The sequence below is a fragment of the Anser anser genome (genome assembly GCF_964211835.1).
Source record: "Anser anser genome assembly, chromosome: 8".
NCBI lineage: Eukaryota > Metazoa > Chordata > Aves > Anseriformes > Anatidae > Anser > Anser anser.
The window spans coordinates 8,832,211-8,849,035 of NC_139728.1; the positions used below are offsets into that span (position 1 = coordinate 8,832,211).

General features: G+C 49.9%; 1 protein-coding gene across 1 annotated transcript in view; it reads left to right on the plus strand.

Annotated features, from left to right (window-relative positions):
• Positions 1-5,456: 5,456 nt before the first annotated feature.
• Positions 5,457-16,825, plus strand: part of NOTCH2 (notch receptor 2) — an 85,578-nt gene continuing 74,209 nt past the window's right edge. Inside the window, exons 1-2 of the mRNA XM_083847663.1 lie at positions 5,457-5,668; positions 14,641-14,722. Of these exons, the coding sequence (XP_083703789.1) occupies positions 5,587-5,668; positions 14,641-14,722 (164 nt within the window). The 5' untranslated portion in view covers positions 5,457-5,586. The remainder of the gene's footprint in view (positions 5,669-14,640; positions 14,723-16,825) is intronic.

Consider the following 16,825-nt stretch of genomic DNA (forward strand, 5'->3'; position numbering starts at 1 on the left):
CTCCCTTCCTCGGGGGCTGCCGGGGGGCAGGTGGCACCCTGGGCTCTGTCTCTCCATGGGGCTGGTGGGCTCGGGAGGGTGCCTTCCCCTCCCTCCCCTCGCTGTTTGCTCTGCTGCCAAAGTGACCTTTAGAAAGGGAGGTTGTCTATTTTCTGCTGCCCGAAAATGAAGGCTCTTGAGATGGCAGGGTGCTGTGCTGCCGCAGCTGGGCCTGGAGGCTGGCCAAGGGCGGCTGACTGCCGAGAGCAACCCTCCCTGGGTCAGCGTGCCCCCAAAACCATCCCATCACCCCTCAAAAACGCCCTGTCCTCTCCATCCAGGCTGACACAGCTGGGCCGGACCCCAACCCCGAGCAAACTCAGGGCAGGACATGGGCTACCCCCAAACCTGAGCCCTCTGGAGGTCCCCAGCGGCCGGGCAGCTCCCAAGACCCCGCAGCCAGCACGGGGGAGAGGCGGGCTCTGCCCTCTCCTCCACGCTGCTTTGCCCACGCTTCCCCAACAGCCTCTGAGAGCTGCCCATGTGTCTCCCCAGCTCCGCAGCCACCTGGGGCAGCCGTGCCACCTCCCGTCCCCAGCCTGTCCCCAGTTTTTCCCCAGCTCAGGTGCTGTTGGGGTCCCCCATGGGACATGGGGTACCCCTGTGGGACGTGGGGTACCCCGGGGTTTGCCGTGCACACAGCACCGAGCCCCACAGCGGCTGTCCCCAGCTGACTGTGGCCATGCCTGAGCAAGCAAGCCCACTGGAGGGGATAAATTAGAAGTCAGGGGGGCTTCTGGTGAGCTCCCAGCATCTGCAGAGCCGTGGCTCAGAGAAGGGCACCGGGACCCACGCCGTGGGGGTTTCTCTGCCATGACGGCTGCCGGGAGAAGCCCAACGTGATTTTGAATCATGGCTTGTAAAACCCCTTGCGGCTGAGCCCTGGCGCTCTGCTCAGAGATGATAAACCCATTTCCTGTGTCATTTCTTTTTTATTTTTCCCCTTCCCCATGTCGAGACGCTGCTAGCTGCTAGCGCTGCCTCCCACCAGAGACCCCCCCGGCGTGCCCCGGGGGCTGCCCGCCGCCCCAGCACGCTGCATCCCCTGGCACGCCACCCGTGCTCGCAGGGACTGGGACTCCCCGGCACGGCCCGGAGCTGAAAGCGTGCCCTCCCCGCCACCTACCACCCAGGTCCCCAAAAATGGAAGTAAACACAGGATTTGCATAAAAGAGCAGAACTAAATGTGCTCACTCGGTGACCCCAGCACCTCTGCTGCGGGACCTGTGCATGGGCAGTGGAGCCGGAGGGAGCTTGGGGAGCGTGCGGCTCCCAGAGCCGAGGGACAAACACCCACTGGCGTCCCGTCCCCACGGCCTTCTGCTGCATTAGGGGCTGTCTGGGAAGGGGCTGTCTGCTGGGTGCTGCCCCCTGCAATTACAGCCCCGGCTCCTGGTGGTAACCACGAATAAGTGAATTCTTACTCCATCACATGCCCGGGGCTGAGAAGGTCCCAGGGGTTTAGCAGCCACCCCGTACGTCACCAACTTTGGTAAAAGCAGCACAAGCAGAGCCCCGCTGGGACAGGATCCCGCCGGCACGCTGGTTATAAATATTCCCGGGGCTTCTGGAGCGAGTGCCGCTGCCCGGGAGCCAGACAGCCGAAATTCCCCACGCGATTAACTGAACTGCGGCGCACAAACAGCTCGGGGCGCGCGGTGCATTCCTGCGGGGCGCGGGGCTCCCTCCGCCCGCTTCACGCAGGAATGAATGCCTTTTCTCTCCTCTTTTTTTTCTAAATCCTAGCAGGTAAGATAATCAGCGCCAAAGCCAAGTCATGTGAGGTTTAACAGTTAACAGATGAGCCACAGGACGAGCTATTTGTGGTGCGAGCGCTAGGTTGCCAGCCCTGAGGATTTTGTTGGAAGCTCTCTCCCTCCTGTTTTTCTTAAGCCTCTTGGTTGCTGACATCTTGTAACTGAGCAAGAACCCAGCTTTCATTTTAATGGGGTTCCAGATCTTCTGGTTGCAAAAGAGGAAGCTTGGCTGTAAAATTCAAGACCCCAAAAAGAGGGGCAGGTAAAAATAAGGGAACTTTTATATGGCTGCGTAAAGTGCTGGGATTTAAGGCAGGCATTTGGGTGTGTGCTGAGCTGAGGTTTGAATGCCTGAACCACCAACAATGTCACAGAAAGGTTGGAGCAAGAAAATGCAATTTATTTTGAAGGAGACAATGAGTTCCTGCAAAGCTGGTGAAACCAGCGATCCCTACAAGGTACAGACCGGAGGAAAAGCAAAGAGCCTCTCACTTAGCGTGCAGACAACCAAAAAGCACCTCGGGCTTAAATATATTTTGCACACTGCGGAGAGAGCTGAGGTGAGCATGACGGTGCTGGCACACATTTCCGCACGGCAGCGTGCCCCCAGTTTCAGAGTTACGAGCCAGCTGGTTTCGGCGGGCAGAAGGTGCCTTGCAGCAGGTGCAGGGACCATGGGCTGTGGGTTCTCCTCTGCCAGCAGATCCCTGGAGGCCGCACCAGCCCTGGCACCACAGCCCCAGCACCGTGACCCCAGCACTACGTTCCTCGCCGCCAGGCCAGCAAGCCCAGGCTGGGGCAGGACACATTCTCCGTGTTTTGGGGAGAGGTCAGCTGCTGGGGATCGCGCTGAGCTGGGACAGCTGACAGCCCAGCACCCTCACCCCAGGATGACCGCCCATCGATGGCCAGCGCAGGTGGCTGGCTTTGAAGTGGTGGCACAGGAAGCATGAGGAGGCTTGAGCTGAGGAGCAGCTTGCAGACGCGGGTATCAAAACGAGCACGCTGCTGCTTTACGGAGCAGGCAGCAGAAATCATTTTGGAGTGAGACTTGCAACACATCCAGCTGCAAAGGCAGAGGCTGGGGCTCGCTGATGGCTTGATCTCCCTGCCTTTGTCAGCCAAAGTGCCAGGATTTCCCTAATTGCCACTGCCGTTTAAATAGAGACACTGCGGATCTGCCTCTGTTCAGCTCTGCTAATCCCTCGGCTGGCACCGCTTGCCTCGCCGCAGCTTTCCAAGCTGCCCGCCACCCGTGGGGACCCTGCCCTCCTCCTCCCGTCCCCAGCACCCAGTGAGGTGTTACTGGTGTTCTCCAGGTGGGAAACTGGGAGCCAAACGGCACGCCGGTGAGGCTGGGTGTCTGCAGGCTGCAGGCAGAGCGCAGGTTACTTCTGCTGGTGGGTTTCCCTGTGTGATGAATCTTTATTTGCATACGGTGTTCTCTTAATGGGACTGTAACGGGGTGTGTAAGATGAGGCAATGCTGAAACATATTTTTAACTCCTGTGCAAACAGCTTGTTGCTTAATGAGGCAGACCCGCTGCCCTCTGCGACAAGGAACTGCTTGAGGAGCTTTGCCTTGGGCGCTCGGCTGGGCACCTGCCTGTGTGCCCTCCGTTCTGCCTCTCTGTTCTCCTCCAGGACTTGGCTGGGGCTCCTGGGAGAGGTGGGAGAACCCAGCCAGGTCCCGAGGCAGGCAGGAGCGACGTGAAGCTTTCCCTGACCTGTGTGGTTTCGCTCTGTGGCCACGTGTTTCAGGTGGAGCTGTCTGCCCGCCTGGCCGTGTCAGCCTCCGAGAGCTGTGCCGGCGCGGCTGCAGATGCTGGCCCAGCTCGGAGAAGCAGCTTGCGATCAGGCCAAGCCAAATGCAGATGAGGGAGCGCTGCCCGTTTCGAGGTCTGGGATAATGAGTAATGCTCCGTGCTGGGGGGAGCTGGAAATTGCAGCCTTCAGTGAAATACCAGAATTCCTCCTGAATTAGCTACATTAGGGAGAGCAAATCCAAGCCCTCCCTGTTCTGGTTACATTCCTGCTTTTCTTTCCTCTCCTCCCAACTCGGTTTAGTGACCATTTTCTCTCAAGTGCTACTTGCTACCATCCATACTTTTACATGCAGAAAGTTTGTACTCCCTAGTTTAATCTCGAACATCGGGCCTCTAATTTCCGACGCCGTCTTCCACCCCGCACCCTGCAGACGCAGCCGAGTGCGATCGCAAGTGTGAAGCTGCCCCTGCAGTTATTTGCATCTGCGGCTGGGCATGCTCCAGGTCCGGCCTTCACCCCAACATGTGAGGTGCTCAGGGGAGCCAGATGTGCCCGGAGCACCGCCGCAGACAGCGCCTGACGGCGGTCACAGCCACCCAGCTGCAAGGCGCTGCTGCCTGCCCACGAGCGACGGCAGGCTCCGGCAGCTGCGAGAGGCGGTGGGAGAGGTTTCACCCAGGCTGCCCGAAAAAAATCGCTGGGCTCCTTCCATGGTGGTGGCACAGCGGTAACAATCCAGCTCTGTGCCTGGGAGGAGCCGCAGCGCCCCAGTGAATTAAAGGGGGAAAACACTGGGCTTTATTCATTGCCCCCCTCTCTCCCCTGAGCTCGGCACAATCCTCCCTTCGCAGGAGACGCAGGCCAGCATGCCATGTCAGCACATAACACAAAGAGCTCTCAGTCTGCGAGGAGCTGGAATCGCAGCAGAAGGATTTTTAACGCTTTAAATGATGGTTTAGGGCTGGAAGGGACGTTGAGGTTGAACCCAGGCACTCCCTACAGTAACAGCATGCGCTTTATAACTCCACTACCTTCCCCAAGCCTCCTCCGGGGGAATTTGTGTCTCCTCCTGCGTTTTGCCGCCCTGTTGAGGAGCGTTTATCTTTTGCCGAGGCCGTGGGGCTGAAATACCACCACGAGCCCATACACCTGCTCTTCAGACGCGTGAACTCCCACTCAGACCGGAGCCGGCCTCTGGCAGTGAAAGCCATTTTCGGTTCTCGCTTCCCGCTGGCCCCTACCCAGCAGCTGCCTCCACCCTGCGCGGGAAGGGCACGAAAATGCCGGGCTGCCTCCGCTCGGAGGCACTTCGGGTGGTCCGCCGGCCCTGGCCGAGGCGTTGGAGCCGTCTGAAGGGGAGCGTGAGGCGATGTGGACAGCACTGCCCCAGGGTGCTGCCCGCGGGGTGACATCCCACCGAGGGCGTGCGGTGCTCTGGGCACGTGTTTTGTGGGGGTGTGTGCCTGCTGCTGCTGCACTGCTTGACAAGACGAATTTGCCAGAGGATCTTCAGGTCCTTAAGGGGCCACCCCACAGAGGCAATGCCTCAGCGGGCGGACCTTACCCTCTATCCCCGTCCCTGTCCCTATCTGTGTCCCTACCCCTGTCTGTGATTCTGTCCCTATCCGTGTCCCTGTCCCTAACCGTGTCCCTGTCCCTAACCGTGTCCCTGTCCTTATCCCCACAACCCTCCCCTCAGCCCACCCTCGCCCATCCCCACAACGCCGCCATTTTGTGCGCTGCGCGCCCCCCCCCCAGCCTCGCCCCCCACAAGCGCGCGCCCCCTGGCGGCGAGAGGGCGTGGCCACGGGGGAGGGGGCGTGGCCACGGGGAGGGGGCGTGGCCACGGGGGAGGGGGCGTGGCCAGGCGGGGCGGGGGGGCGGGGCGAAAGGAAGCGGGGGCGGCGCGGTGCGGCCGTGTCCCTCCGCCGCGCGCCATCGGCGGGGTCGGTCGGTCGGTTCGGCGGCGGGATCCCTCCGCGCCGCGCCGCGCCGTGCCGTGCCGTGCGGGTCCGGCCGTGGCCATGGCCCGCGGAGCGGGGCCGGCGCTCGCCGCCCTCCTCGGCACGGTGCTGGCCGTGCTCAGCCGCGCCGAGCTGGCGGCCGGTGAGTCCCGGGGAGACGGGAGGGGATGGGGAAGGGGTCCCGGGGGCGGGGGAGGAGCGGCGGCGGCGGGGTGCCCCGTGCGGGATCCCCCCGGTGTCCCCCCGGAGCCCCCCGGCGTCCCCCCGGCTCCTCGGGGCCGGCGGCGGTGGCACGGTGCTGCGGCGGGAGGGCAGGCAGGCTGCGCGGAAAAACCAGCCGAAATCTAAAAAAAAAAAAAAAAAAAAAAAGCCATTTCCTGCACGCGATTTGCCAGGTTTGCCCCAAAAAGGAGCGGAGGGCTCGAGGCTGTGCCCGCCGTGCGCGTTACGAGCTCGGAGCGCCGCTTTCGCGGTGTGGCTGGCGTGCCTCGGGTCTGCGGCAGCTGCAGATGGCTTCTGCAGGCCGGCAAGGGGGCGAGTTGCTCTTTTTTTTGGCACGACGAAATCTCACGTTTCTCTCTCATTTAAACCGTGCCTCGACGCTGGCAGCTCCCCAGCGCGCTGCTGGCCCCCCGAGGTCCTCGTGCTGCGCGGCGCGATGCCCGCCGGGCTGCCCGAGCTCTGCCCCGGCCGCGGGGCTTCGCGGCGTCGTGCTCGGGTTTCCTCCTTGGGCTGGAGGAACGGTGGCCGCCAGAGGTGGCAAACCCCGTCTGGAGACACCCCGGCTGTTCCTGAGGTTCTGGCCTGAACCTTGGGAGCGGAGCTGTGGCCTGAATGAATGAAAGGTGAAGTCACCCGAAGGGTGTTTTCAGGTGCACCCTCAACTGTCCCGATGCTCTTGTGCAAGAAGCGGCAGGTATCTGATGTCAGCCCTCTTGGTCAATAACTAGGAGGCTCCTGGATGTTCTCAGCGCCGCGGGTTGGACTGCTCAGCGCTGCCTCATCGTGCGAGCCCAATGGCGCGGCAACTTGCTTTTCCAGTCGAGCTTCTCCTCGGTTTGTCAAAGCCTGCAGTTGAAGCTGCAGTAAGCCGGGGTGGGGCGGGAACACCTGCGCTTTTGGTGAGGACACTTTCCTGCTAATTACTGTTAATGGCAGTGATTTGTACCCCGGCTGATCAGACGGGAATGAGTGAAACGGGAATCCAGGAATGAGTGAAACGGGAATCCGCGCTAGTGAAGCCCACCATAATTACCCACCATCACTATTAACCTTGTCACTGGCGGAGTGAAAGATTTGAGTTATGCTAAGCCCAGTTTCACCCAATTGTAGTTGGGCATCAGCCCTCGTTTCTAATAAACTACCGTCTACCTTGAGGTTGAGAGCACCCCAAAGGTAGCGCATCCATGTGGACCACGCTTTGGGATCCTTGGAAGACTCCCTAGATAACGCTGGCAGCGCTGGCCTGCTCAATTCGATAGGGGGTTGCTGAGCAGCAAGTTTTACTTGATCTTTTGAAGGTGTTCCTGTATCAAATGGGTTCTTATCAAAGATGCTGATTGAGACTTTCAAAACGGAGTGTGATTAGCATCTGGCTCGCTCACGTCACTTCCTGCAGGGCATTACTTAGTCAGCGCAGGATTACGTGAAGATGCTCTTGCTGATGTTCTCAAGACCTGAATGCTTGGGAAAAGAGGGCTCGTGCCTCTGGCTGCATTTGGCACTCAAATCTCTCCAAATAGGTGGATTGGTTTTGTTTTACCTTCTTTGTTGCCTCTCACAGCTACTCCTATTATTTTAGGTGTCTCGCTGCTGTTAGAGTAAGCTGCTATTTCCCTTCAACGTGATCCCGTCCTGCTCAGCCTCTCCCATTTTCGCAAACGGTGCCTGGGTTGTGAAAGGCATTTGAGCCTTTGGGCTGGATGTGGCCATCGAAATGTTGTTGTAATGGTCTGGGCGGGTGGGATTTGGACCTGCGTCCTTTCTGGAACTGGGAGTAGATGAGGCAGAGCAGCAGGACGCTGACAGCTTGTTTCTTCTGGGCTTGGGAATCTCAGATAACAGGAAAACCGAAGGGTCAGGATCTGCAACTTCAAACTTAAAGGAAACGACGTTATATTTGTACTCTTGGCTAATGACTGCAATGCAAGGAATGATACAGAGATTATTTAATTCTGACCCATTAAGGAAATGTCATCTGTCTTGGAGAGAAGAAAAAAAAAAAACAAAACTCTTCTAAGCATCTGCGCTTAGAAGTTCTTCCGTAGTTCTATTCTTATTTTCTATGCGTTCATTCTGAAATTGTCTCACCAACAGAAGTCAAGGGCTGTGTCTTGTCAGTGCCCATCTGGAAGAAATAGCGCCTGTATCGTTCTAAACCCAGTCATCTGAGAGCTACAGAAATAATCATTCATTCTGTTTAGAAAATAGTCTGTTCCTAGGGCACATGTCCTTTTTTTAGACTGCATGCGGATGAAAAAAGAGCTTTGTATCTCAAAATGACACTGGTGTCTGCTGTTTGTTCCGTTCAGCAAGTCTTAATCTTGTTTCTCTGACATCACCATGGGCTGCGGTGGAAGGACAAGGAATGGCCCAGCGTTTCGGCAGGGGCAGGCATTCTTAATGCTCAAATTAATAAAGATTTAGTGCTGGACAATGATGGAAGACTATGGAGAACACGCAAGCATGGTTTCCGTCTGCCAGATTTCCATAGAAACACCAATACCTCTTCAGCTCTTTAAATGCCTTCACTACATTTTTATTGTTGAAAACTTTTTTTTTTTTTGAACTAAATGTTTTATGTTGCAGCTGTTGATTTTAGGCATTTTGGCTTTGTTTGGAGAGCTGAAAATATGGGAAGGCAAGGAACTGTAGCCGTGAAGGAAAATAGAATGTGTGATTGGCAGACTTTTGAACTGTTTTATAAATTCATCCTGAATTCAATATATGTTATAACTTCAGCTTATCAGTAGTTCTTCAACAGGAAAAGTGTCACACAAATGTTTGATAGAAATTAGTCATCTGACTGTTCCCTGGTGTAAGACTGCAAGGACAAGAAGACTTTAGTTCTACCTGTGAATTTGGGCAACAGTTCTCAGCACTGCTCTTAAGAGGGCAGATTGGTAGCTTTTGCCAGCTCCTGGATGCTTGAGCTCAAAATAAAGAAAAAAATCTAAAACAAAATTTCTTATGGGCTTGTTATTCCAAAATCCACTTAAATGTACACTTTCCCATCTTTTTTTAATGCTTCTCCTATGGAGTCTGGAGAAGCTGGTGAAGGAAACCAGTTTAGACACTGGGGTTTTCTCTCTCAAGAGCTGCAGGACATTGGCTAAGTTCCTTTGCACTCCTCTGAGCTCTGCTCAGCTCCTCAGATGCTGAGAAAAAATTTATTTCAAGCTTTTGTGATAAAAACAGTGGCGATCTCGTGATAGTTTGATTTAGAGCATTTTGACTTTTACAGATGATTTTTGTGTAGTATAGACAAGCTTTGTCTTTAACTGCAACCTTCTGCTCAGCTTGTTTAAATTCCCCAAATGTTAACATTTTCTAAATCTGAGCTGAATTATTAAGCTTTATCATTTTTTCACGGTAAGGGTTTTTCCTAGTTCTTTTATCCCTGTGTGGCTGCCATGGGGTGATCTGTACCTTCTCCCCCTCTGCCCCCCTCGCTCCCCAAAAAGAAGTTATTTTAATATTTTCAGCTAATATTTATTAACAGGTTCTTCCCCAGTACCTCATCTTATTTAAACAGTAATCTTTTGGGGTTAGTGAATAACGTAATTAGCTGTCTCTCCTTTGTGGTTTTCCTCCAAAATTTGGTTATCTTAGGGTATTCTCCATGTTTGTGCAGCATTTAGTATTCCTTACCAGCTTTTTGAGCCATCGTTTTCTGCAGTTTACGTGGTGCAAGCTGCCACTGTGGAAGAACTTTGCCCCTTGGAAAGGAGCTACCAGTCTTCCTCTGGTACTGTGCTTCCTCCTTCAGCATTTTCTTGGCTTCTTCTTTCAAACCCTTTTTTCTGAAGGGGATCAGGCATGGGTTTTCACTCCCCTGGAACTTGGGGCGCCTTGATGGGTAGCATGGCTGGGGTTTCTGGCCTTGCTGATGCCTGATCTTCCCAAAGTGATTCCCCGAGCATCCTCATTGCTGTGTGTCAACTGCCTGGTGGCTTTGAATCCTTCTTCTCCTTCCCCATGGTTTGTAATGGGTAATGTTCGAAATGACAGGCTGTTTCTCGTCAATGTCAGTTGTGACAGTAAACCCACTACGTACAGAAAGATTGTCAAAAACCTCTTTTGTCCTTTAGTTTTCTTCCAGGTTTCTAACATTATATTTTTAGTCTGACTCTTCTTCTGTGTGTTAAGTAGGTTGTTTTCAACCGTCTCCCCCAAGACAGCCTCTGCACCTATAGCTGGGTTCCAGCCAAATAAGATAAGTCTAGATCCTTAAGGTACTGAGTTCCTGTAAACTTAATGGAAAACTTATGGGCAGAAAGAAGAGAGACCGTTACAGCATCCTTCCATGGGGAAAGTTGGTACTGTGAGCTCAGCCCTGCTGTTAGCTGCCCAGGGGTCTCTGTCAGAAGGTCAGTCTTCCCCCTGTTTGCAGCAAAGCCCTTGGTCAGAGCCTGCATCTTAGATGCAGGATAATTGGCCACACTTCACAGAGCTACAGGAAACCAGCTTCGTAACGTCTCTTCCTTGCAGCATTAATTGCTTTGGTATTCTGTGTTTCTTATTTCTGCTTGACTTTCTCTGAACTTGTGGGTGAAGAGTTTATTGGCCTTGCTTTCCTTTTAGTGCTTGCAGCAAAGCCCGTGCAGATTTTCTCTGGTTATGGCTCTGTTTCCCTATGGCAGCCTTCTCTCTTAAAAGCTGAACTCTGACACTTACAGCTTCTGATGTTAGACCTTTGTGATTTCTTTCAATTTTCTAGCCTGGAAGGAGTCTGATTTTTTAGCATTCAGATGAAGAATAGAAACCAAATCACAACTTTCACATCATCTTGGCATCCTTAAAGAACAATGAGGCAGAAATGTAACTTCTTTTCCTCTTAGTTTTGCTTTAACAGTCTCTTTAGCCAAAAAAAAAGATTAAACCTGGGCTAAACTGTTTCCATTTAAATGTGAGCATTGCTGGATTCAGATGTTCAGTCACAGCACTTCTGTTTTTTTTTTTTGTTTTTTTTTTTTTGAGTAACACTTTCTGCTCGTGCTTGTTTTATGGCAGCAGCTACCTGTTTTTCCACTCTGGCCTTGGAGAATAGTGGTATGCCTGTATAGTGGAGAATATTGGTGGGCCTGTTAGATGCAAATTCCAACCTGGTATTTTATTTGCAGGCATGCTCCAAGGGTTTGTATGGACTCTAGGCTGGGTCACATAGCTAATAGCATTCATCTCGGACACGCATAAAGCCCTCATCTGAGAGGCCTTTCAAACTTGGCTAGAATGCAAACTAGAAATTGGATACTTCTCTCCCTAAGTGGTGGCCTGCCCACTTGGTGATTAGGGCTTAAGCCAGTCTCTTGATAGTCATGGGGTGTTTTCCCAATACTCCCGCGGCTCTCCCCAAAGCGCTGGATAAAATGGTGAGGCAGTGTAGCACCCAAAATGTTGCTGCTTGAACTCGGCCTGGGTGAATCCAGGGTCTGGCCATCCTGGTTGTTTTGGCAAGCTGGACCAAGGCCAGAAATCCAGCAAACAATTCCCTGTTGCTTTTTTTCTTTTAATACAGAAGAGAAAAGTCAAAAACAGTGCTTCAGACCCAGCCTTGACAGCATACTTTATATGGGTGCTGGAGAAGCGGCCGACTATTTTCTTCTCAAGACAAGAGTGTCCTCTCATGCTGTACACAATAAAATATTTCCAGTTAGCATGATGGATGTAGCAACACGTACTTTTTATGCTGGCTGAAGTAGAAGATGGTTTCTGATACTATTGACTTTTGAGCACAGTGTGGTAGAGTAGCAGAGAAGTAGCTTTTGAAGTAAGTCATGTTGAAATGCCTTGTTTTTGCATGTATTGTGAAATTGTTGAAGATATGAAATACAGGAAGACAGTGCTTTGTGCACAGAAGTGCTAATTCTGCTGTGAGAACTGTAGTCTTCAATTTGCCTTGTGATTTCTCTTTTAAAAGAGAAGTGATCACGTTACTTCTTAATATTCATTTTAGAATATTGTTGCATTTATATTAATTTCAGTTTTAGTTGCATTTCAATGTTCAGTATTTTTTTCTTAAGTTGAAAAGGTACAAAAGAGTCATTTTGTCTTTTTTTAGGTTTGTTCAGTTCTAGATTTTCATATGCAATACATAGTCAGCTGCCTGCATCCCCCACTCACCGTATCTCTGTTAAAGAATTCTAGGGACTACTAGTAGTCTAATGACCTGCTAAACAGCAGCTCAAGGCGAAAATAATTTGTCAAAAACCAGGAGAAAATTAATCATTACTTTGCCAAAGCCTCTGTGCTGTATCCGTGCTTGGCCTAGCAAGCTACACTGGAATCACTGAATCGGATCCTCTCTGGAACCCGAAAGCTGTCCCCTTCTTGTTGCTCCCTGCAGTTGTGCTGGCGGCTGGCTTTGGCCAAGTGCTAGTTAAGCTTTTACTACGAGGGTTACAAAATCACCGGGGACGCGGGCACTCCAAGAGGTTACAAAATCCTGTTTGAAAGCCTGGGCACAAAAGAAATAATCCTCTGAGTGTTTGCTTCGCTGGCTTGATGGGCTTAAAAAATAAAAGCTAAAGGGAGGTGAACGTAGCGAGGTGAGAAGAGCAACTCTCCCTCCCGGTTCTCCAAATTGCGGCGCAGCTCACTGTGCCGTTCCTCCGTTTCCTTGGGGTAGTGGAGGTGGCAAGAGGCACCCAAATCATTAAAAGCACTTTTGTGGCTTCTCTTGAATGCAGCATAACTCAATGGTGCTCGCTGGAGCTCATTTTTGCCATGAAAACTGCTGTGCCCGCAGTGTGTGGCCAAAGCAGGCGAAGCCTGAAGGCTTGTGGATGCTGCTGGTAGATGGGATGAAACTTGTTGGGCAGGTGCAAATCCGTGGCGGTGCGCTTGGCCGCTGCGGGGGGGAATACCATTAGAAAATCTGTGGTAATATTTCTGTCGCTAAGTAACCCTGACCCCAGAGGTTATCTGAAAGGGGCTCTGAGTGGAATTTTGTTCATTTCCTGAGAGCTCTGCAGAGGCAGTGCTGTGGAAGTGCCCTGTGTTCAGAAACCAAGTTAACACGAAACAGGCGTACCCGTGTTGTGAGGAATATCGTTCACCTTCTGGGACAAGCGGGTTTAATTTCACTCTGTTCTGTCAGGATTGTGAGTGTGACGCACCCCTGTGTGCCTTGTAGCGCGTGCTCCAGGTTATTGACAAATAACGCACTGAGCCCCGGGTGGTGGCAGCCGGCGTCTGTTCCGAGCGGCCCAAGAGCTGGGCCCGTCCCTTTGCAACTGGAGCGCGAGCTTCAGAGACTGTTTGGACCTGTTTTCCCTCGTTCCCCGTACTAAACATATATGGAAAGCTGAGTACCTCTCAAGGAAGGAAAAAACATTGTTTTATAAAAAGAGTAAGCCATCTGCCCGGCAGCAGCAGTAGGTACACGAGCAGGCAGTTTGAGTGGTTGGGTATTACTGATGCCTCTGGGTGCCTTAAAATCGGTCAAATGCTTTCCCAAATGCAGTGAGGCTGTTGAAATAGGGTACGTAATGTCATGGAAGTGTGTGTGGAGGGGCAGGGGACAGGAATGGAGGCTGAGAAGAGTGTGAGACTTCTGGGTATGTGGGTAAAGTTAGGATGGGATGCAGATCTTCTGATTCCTCCAGCTTTATCCACTGGTTCAGTGCTATTCAAACGGCAGACTCTGGTCTAGATGGACTGATTAAATTTTTGTGGCTCTAGAGTGCCCTCTGCTCATGCGGGGTTTCCATATTTCTTGCCCTTCCGGTTGCTTCAGAACTAGCCACAACTGAGCTTGCTGCTTCAGGTCCTGGTAAAGGGATGAGTGCTTGCTCCGTCACTCCGTCTGAATCGATGCCACTACGGTTTCCTGTAAACCTGGAGAAAAAATGACCAGCCCTGAGCTAAAGGGAGCTTATAAAAAACCAAAAAACAACATTTTACATGGACAGATATTGATAGGACAATTGGGAATGGCTTTAAACTAAAAGAGGGGAGATTTAGTTTAGAGATTAGGGATAAATTCTTCACTCAGAGGGTGGTGAGGCCCTGGCACAGGCTGCCCGGAGAAGCTGTGGGTGCCCCATCTCTGGAAGTGCCCAGGGCCAGGCTGGATGGGGCTTTGAGCAACCTGGGCTGGTGGGAGCTGTCCCTGCCCGTGGCAGGGGGTGGCACTGGGTGGTCTTTAAGGTCCTTCCAACCCAAACCGTTCTATGATTCTGTATCATACATAATGTCTTGTTTAAAATACAGTGCTGAAAATGGCAATTTTGAGCTTCAGAGTATGTACTCTTTATGAATACCCAAGTCTTTGCTGGAAGACTTTAAGGTCTCTTATGTTTTCATTTATTCTCAGACAGTCCTGACAGAAATCAGAATACCACAACAGTAATGATGTAGCAGCAGATTCTGGTTTGCTAGAAACTTATATCACGGGAGCTTATGAGGGACAGATGCCCCTATTTCAGTGCCAAGTGTCCCTGGAGATTGTAGAAAGGAAGGAGAAACTTTGAGACAAGCTATTGTGAAAGAAGCTTTAGAAATTGTTGCCACTTACTTCAGAGAATTTCATTATAAAATTTTGATCAGGAAGTAGTAACTGTCTGACGCTGAAGTCAAAATATGCAAGTGCCGAAGTGATTGTATGTAGCTTGTTGAAATTACTGCATGCTTGGCTTTGACGATCTACCTAAAAGAAATTCTGGATGCATTTAGTAGCCTGATAACAAATCTCTACTTGATTGTTCTTTCAGTCTCTCTCTTTTGATGCTGCCAAAGATTAAATAGAACTATGTGATATTGTCTTTGGTTTTGTTCCAGTTGTATAAAATTTTTAGTTAAAGGATTAATTTCCCAAAATATGTTAATGAAACTTTGACTTGACACGTACAGCTACTGAATTAAGTGTGTTTTTTTTTTTCTTTCTCCTTTCAGCTTTACAGTGTATGGATGATTCCAAGCCTTGTGTTAATGAGGGAAAGTGCATTCCTTATCAAAATGGTACAGGATACTGCAAGTAAGTTGGCTTAATTTCTAACCATTTTAATTGTCAATGTTCTTCCTTTCATAGTCCATAAAAGAAAGGAAATGTGGTTTAAGATTTTCTTATCAGGTGCATTCAGCATAACAGTTTTAGCAAAGTCTGTGTTTCTTGCTAGTGCATTAGTTCTTCTGTGTTGGCTTTTTATAATGTAAGAAATATAGAGTTCTCATTCATATGCTTGGGTTTTGATTTCAACTATTTGATTTCTTTGCCTTTGGTTAGGAAGAGAGGCTAAATCAGTAAGAGGTAAGCACAAGTTAAGTCAGAACTTGCTCTCTGTCTTATAGCTTGTGTTAATTTATCGAACATCAGCCCAAAATATTTCCAAGTTTTTTCAGAACTACTCTGTGCTTTGAAGAGTGACAGTTCCCTTCCATGTGCTAGAAAGTAACGAACATGGAAGCTACAAACAAACAAAAAAGCCAAACAAACACATTTATCTTTTTCCCGAAACTGATTTTGGGAAGCGTTGAAACCTGTCGTTAATGGTGCCTTCATTTGTTGTTGCATGGAAAACTGATCATCAGCAAGAGCTTTGGAGGAACATGATGTCTGGAGAATGGTATCACATCTGTTTAAACGTAGTTCATCTTTTTAACTGCATTATTTAGATTCTTAAAAATTAAGTTATTTTGCAAAAAGATAAATCTTCCTTGTTTGGCAGGTCTTGTTTACTACATCTGCAGTAAACGGATTTATTTTTTAAACTGTGTTTACTTCCTCAGTGCAAGTTGTACCGTTTTCTGGCACGCTAAATCCTTTCTTTAATGCTCACATTCTTTCAAAATAAGTGAATTTTGTCATGTTGATTTAGCTCAGCAAATACATGGCTTGGCTCTTCACCCTCTCCTATACATCCGTCTTCCCTAGCTGCACTCATTAGTTCTTTCTGTGAATATGGTGCACAAAACTTGATGTACTTAAGTTGCAGCTGTGGCACACAAATCATAATCTAATTTAAGGTTCTCCGCAGTTTCAAATCAATCCCTGATATGCAGAAAGGCCACAAAAAGGCAAATATGTAACTTGTTGTTCCTTTTTTTTAAAGTTTTTAGCTGTTACTGCTTCCTAGGCTTTTCTTTTCTATTGCTTTAGGTTGCTGTCAACAGAAATGAGCTGCCCTTCTGAAAAAAAGTTGTAACTTTTCCTGCTTTTCTTTCCCATTTTAAGACTGAAACAAGAAATCGTGTGACGTTAGTAGGTCTTTCTGATGAGTATGTAAGTGTGTGACTGTGGAGCCAAAGTATGTGGGTCATTATGAAGGTAATAAACAAGATTGGTATTGATGTTGGTGCTGCGTGTACCTTCCAAAGGACATTTTCTCCAACTTGCATGTTCCTGTTAACCATGCCTTAGACTGTTTACTTGGTTCATCCAAGAGTTTAACTTCCTTTTTGGTATCTGTAGTGCAGTCCAGATCTTGACACATTTCTCTTATCACAGTGGCAGATTTGACCACTCTTAATTTTTTTAGAACATGGAGCTATTTATAATTCTAATGTTGCCTTCCTCCTTTTTGTGCAGTCTTCATGCAGATCTTAAGCCAACCCCTCCTTCAAATAATGTCTCAGTCCTTCTGCAGGCACCAGAGTAACTGGAAGGGCTGAGAGTACACAGAGACGAGTGTGTCTGTTTTCTAGTTGTGGCTCAAGAACATTTTTGGCAGAAAGGAAGGAAAAATAGTCCCCCAAAAAAGAAACAACAAACAAGCAACAAACCAAAAAAAGCCCCAAAACCTCAGTTGTGGAGACTTTACCTTTAGCAGGCTGATTCTTAGCATCCTGTTTTGGTTTTAACTTTTTTTTTTTTTTTTTTTGTTCCTGCACGATGAGGAACTCTGAATAGGGGAACTTTTTATCTGTTGTAGTAAACTAAATGACTTTCTGAATTTTTGATGCCTGTAAGAGTAGATATGTTTTGTTCAGGAAACTGAACTTATTAACAGGGCAAGTGGCTAGGCTTGTAGATCTGCAGGATAGCTCACTGATTAGCTAAATCTCCACCCCTTCCACTTTTTTTCAAGTTTTCTGCAGTACTTCCTTTGCTGGGCAGTAGATTATTACAGTAGGCTCTCTT